Raw genomic sequence first — 5215 nt, forward strand, 5'->3', positions numbered from 1 at the left:
CTATCTCTTGCATATCTGTCTTCCATTCTGTACTCCATTCTTATGGATGTTGCGTGTATCGTTTGTCTATTGCTTTTCGTAGCGTCTGCACGCATTTATGACACTAAACTTCATTAAAGTTTTATACATATATAAAAAGTTGACTCATAAAAAATAACAAATAGCTTACATAAACAATGATTGTTTACATCATCCACCACAAGATTATACATTTCCACACCTCTTCTACACAAACCTGAAAATCAAACAAACACAATGAAACCATCTTGGAAATCACAAATGGACAAAATATGTCCTGAAAGCAATAGACCATTTTACAAAAACACCATGCAATAGCTCAAGAATATTACAAGATCCTAAGCCAATAAATGGACTATGAATAATTATAGAGACAAAAGAGGTTATGCTTATTGAATTATGTTCAAGAAATATAAACCAACAAGATAGCCTAGTAAATGGAGAGCTGATGGAATCTTCATGACCATGTCCACATATAAAGGCAAAGTTATTGTGTGGATACGATTCTCACATATAGATATAGGAATCAAAACAAGGTAGAATAACATTAACGCTTACACCACTAACATAAATGAAACTTGGACTCCTAATTTTTATATTGTAAAGGATGTTCAAATAGTACCATAAAATGGCAAGCATTCTTCTAACAAAGGAAGAATTTCCAATGCAACTATTGTTGCAAGAACAATACATAGAGAGGAAGGACTCACTATGGAGAAACCATCTTTCCCACCAAAGGATATACATACACATGGACTTGCATACATCGTGATCTCCCATGTCAAGAATATGACAATGTATACTTGCTAAAACCTCTGTAGAATGAACATTTCTAAAAAAAGTATTTCCCCAAAAGGATTGAACAGTGCATCGACATGGGGAACTATAAAAGAACTCAAAACGATTTCAAGAATGTATAACATCATTGTTCAATCTTTAAACACAAGATTGTTGCCAAAATATGAAATAGACATTTAAAAAACTATGAATTTAATACAATTAGATATAATTTGCTTACAAGAAACTAGAACTAGGACCTATGATAAATAAATACCTTAAATATTGAAGCAATACCTAACTTCTCAAGTACATCCTCTTGTATTTTGGTACATAAGTCTATATCACTTGATGCAACACATATATATACCCATGAGTGGATTGAATAGAAGCTCACACTGTCAAGCAAAGTAATTCTTACATTATTTTTAACTACCAACGAATAACATCAAGTTACATGTTTCTCAAATTCTTACAAAAAAATACACAAAATACAACCAAAAAAATACGAATCTATAACAATATATGGCAACCACCTAAACCAAAGAGGGAGCAACATACCAAGAGAAAAAACTAGCTCCTGTACTTTATATGCATATTTGACAGCCATTCCTTATATTTACGTATGAAAAAAAAAACCATCATTGTCAATATACATAGCAAGAAAGTATCTAAACCAAAAAACATCACTCTCAATATACATCGCAAGAAACTATGTAAACACAGCTACACTTTTCCCTTATTTTCATTAAAGCACGGCCATAGTGGGATTATGAGCTTGTTTACGAAAGAGTTGTGGGCAAAAAAAGCGTGAAATCAACAAATTATCTCACCATTCTATTGAGAAGCACACAACTGCAAACCTTAGAAGCCCACAAAAACGCTTATATAAATGACACCTCAAAATCACAGTATTGAGAAGCACCCAAGTTCAAACCAAAGGAGCCCAACAAATTATCTCATCATTCTATTGAGAAGCACCCACAAAGGCGCTAGTCGTTCATAAACTGTGTATGCAAGCGAAACTAGGCATCCTTATTATGTCACTCCTTGAAGAAGTCATAGACTTGCGCATGCTTACCTTCGTACTCTCCAAGCTGCCATGCAAACTCGCGATCTTGGCAATATCGAATGTGCCTTTCGATCCATAGCTTGTGCTCTTCCGTAAACTCGTCTACTCCAGCTCTTAATCCCTGGCAAGGGAACTTGTGTGGGTAGTGGGTGCATGGATCTGACGAATGACCCATCCCCTTGCAAATCTCCCCCGGCGGCTTCTTGTTTAGCTCTCCGAAATCGAAAATCAAGGGCACTACGTTACCCCACGACTGCGCTGCGTAGCCGAACGTGGAGGATGCGGTCGTCGCTAAATGATCACTGGAACTTAGTAGCAGCATCTCTACATATGCTAACTGAGATTGTAGCAGACTGCTGTCCTCCTTCTGGAACTGGGATACAGTATGCACCCTCACCACTTTCCCGTCCACAGTCCCTGGATGTTGGCTGTATAGGTCCTTCAGCTTTTGGTAATACTGGCCTTGCAAAGACGCTACTAGTACAGCCACGTCCACCTCCGTTTCGCCTGATTTTAGCTTTCTGCTATCCGAAGTCGCAAGTTTGCTGGCGTTTCCGATAGAGGCAACCTTGGGCAGCAAATTATTTTTGACAAGACAATCTATAACCTTGTTAGTTACGATTTCTTCAGAAATGGCCGGATCCAGGCCGCGTCCAAGGAACCGAATCTGTATTCCTACTCGTGACTTGGTGCTGGACATGTAGCTCCGGTACTCTTGAAGTGTAATTGCCCATACTTCGTTCGAAGGGAGAATGACAAGGCGACTGATCAGCGCAAACACCTGATCCATACCCGGGAAAACCGATCTCATTCGCCGCCAGTACGATGGTATAATGAACAGGTTAGGAACGTAATACTGATTGCTGTTCCAAGCTAACCATGTCACGTTGATGAGCGAGCTTTGGATATCTTCACAAAAGAATAGAGTATCTTCCGGACTCTTAACATGCCTAAGGTTTAATTTTACAACATTTGAGTTGAAATGATTTTGAATGAACGGACCGAGCGAGGGACTTTCTTCCACATGTTTGTATGGAAAATCGTCTGGCAGAACCCAACTGGATTCAGGGAAAGGCTCACAAAGCAGAAGGTTCATCTTCCTTCTAGTGTCTATCAAAAGCACTCGATCGGTTGCTAACGCATAAGACCATGCGCTCGCCAAAGAGAGGATTCTGTTTCCGGTTCCATCGATTCCTTCTATATAAAGTAGATACTTGCAACTGTCCCCCTGCGCTGGTTTATTGGAGAAAACTTGCGTCCAGTTCTTACCCAACGAGCACTTCTTGTGTAGCTCCCCGTACCTCTTCCATTCCAGGAAAAGCGTGGCAGGCATCGGGGGAATCCGTGAACGAGGTTGCAGAATGGATAGCTGAGTTCTGCTAAGGCAGCGGGGATCCTCTTGCAGCTGCACTCGAGGAAGGTTAGATGCCAAGGCGACCCGATTCCACCCCGCATATAAACCGTGCCAGCTGATTTTAATTTCGGACCCCGTTGCAATGATAACCACAATAAGCACTATTAGAGAATTAAGCCCGTAAAGCATGGAATACCAAATGCACAATTTGGACCGATCCACTGGGCTGCCATTAGAAAGAGGATGCCTGCGGAAGAGCCAGTTTGCCATGCCAGCGAAAGCGACATGCGCTGAACACAAATCTCCTATCTGGACTCTAGTCTCATGTGAACAAGCAATCTGAGGTTTCCGCAGTTACTGTTTCATTAAATCACCGGAGCAACGCTTTGAGAAGTTGTTTCCACAGGCGTTACAATAAAGTTCAAGGCGATGCATTCAACGAATATCCAGAAGTGATGGTAGTTAGCATAGGTTTCTGAATCTGTCACGTAGGCTGGTTGAGGAAAGCTTTTAAAGTGGCTGGGTTTCCGGCCTGCATATCTTTTATTCTACGGCACCAGAGTCACGTAGTCGTTTTCTTTTCCAAGGTTCGACCGTGCTGCCATGGCATCTTGCTGCCGAGCTGGAACTTGCCTCGAATACACTCCTAGTAGTGGGGCTTTGCAAGGTGATATAACAGTGATCATGTTCGTGCACCTAAACTCATGACCGGTTTACTCTTTAAACTTAGGTCAAATGTTTTAGAATCTAGATCCGGGCAGGTTATATCTGTATTGACCGAGAATATATTTTGCTTAAATTTGGAAAATTGTTCTATTTATTTTTCATTGTTTTAAAGTAAAAAATTATAAATGACTTTATCGAGTAAGAACATAACATTGCATTAGTTGAATGATTTAATAGAACTACCTTGCTTGGTTTATGTCCTCATAGGTCCAAGTCTTATCAACCACATGCACTCGCAATTACAAGAAAGTAATGCTGACTTTGGCTATTACAAATGAGAGTAGATATTGTTGTGGGGGGAGAGTTGGCACGCTTCCTCTCCAAAATTATAAGACCAAGGAACGTGCCCTTCTTGGGTTCATAGCAGTTTGTATTTAACATAGAGAAATTTGCAATTTGAATAGCATTTAATTGCATTTGGCACATAACAATTTGCATTTAACATATAATCACATGTTTGTGCAACCAGAGGAGAGTTGGCATGCTTCCTCTCCAAAAATTATAAGACCAAGTAACGTGCCCTTCCTTGGGTTCATAGCACTTTGCATTTGGTAAATAGCAATTTACATTTTATACATAGCACTTTGCATTTAGCAAATAGCAATTTGCACTTTGACACATAGCTCGTTGGATTATAGAACTAGCATCTTGAATAAGATCATTAAAGTATTATAAATGCTATAATGCCTATGGAGCATGCATCTTGGACTATATAGGGTATCTTAAAGTTTTTAAAAACATCAAATAATTGTCCTACACATATATGGAAGCAATTGATTATTTGAAAATATATAAACACAATATTCATTTTGCATTTGTAGTATATGTCCTTTGTTAATCAATTCAATTAAAAGAAAAACCAATAAAAAAGAAATCAAGAATGTCGAGATTCGAAGACGAGAATCTCAATTCAATTGCCTACATAGCAAAGAACCATTAGTCAAAACTTGCTCTTAGGTAGAACTCTTTGTCTCTCTCTCCCTACTTGCACTGACTCGAATGATGATAGTATAATCCATGCTTATATATAGAGAGAGAAATAGGTCACTATATTTAAGATTTTGCTCATTAAGAGATGGCATGAAGGTAATCCGTTGAAAGGACTTAAGGCATGTATGGCATTGATGTGGGGGCTAAGAATCACTCAGGATTTACTGTTGTAGGTAAGAAGACCTATCTATGTCCAAACTTACCTAGCAAGGGAGCTTGTTTTTAGCACAATGCATGATAGATCATTATAGCAAGATCTACTCGAGCATATTTAAAAT

At 39.0% G+C, this 5215-nt stretch overlaps 1 protein-coding gene across 1 annotated transcript; it reads right to left on the bottom strand.

Moving 5' to 3' along the window:
- Window positions 1-1838: 1838 nt before the first annotated feature.
- On the bottom strand, window positions 1839-3491 carry LOC147886533 (putative fucosyltransferase 8). The gene has a single exon (XM_087395271.1). The coding sequence runs from the start codon at window positions 3489-3491 to the stop codon at window positions 1839-1841; it is 1653 nt and encodes a 550-aa protein (XP_087251397.1).
- Between the last annotated feature and the right edge of the window lie 1724 nt (window positions 3492-5215).

This window comes from Dipteris shenzhenensis, chromosome 24, assembly GCF_047967505.1.
Source record: "Dipteris shenzhenensis isolate YYH24624 ecotype China chromosome 24, Dip_SZ_1.0, whole genome shotgun sequence".
NCBI lineage: Eukaryota > Viridiplantae > Streptophyta > Polypodiopsida > Gleicheniales > Dipteridaceae > Dipteris > Dipteris shenzhenensis.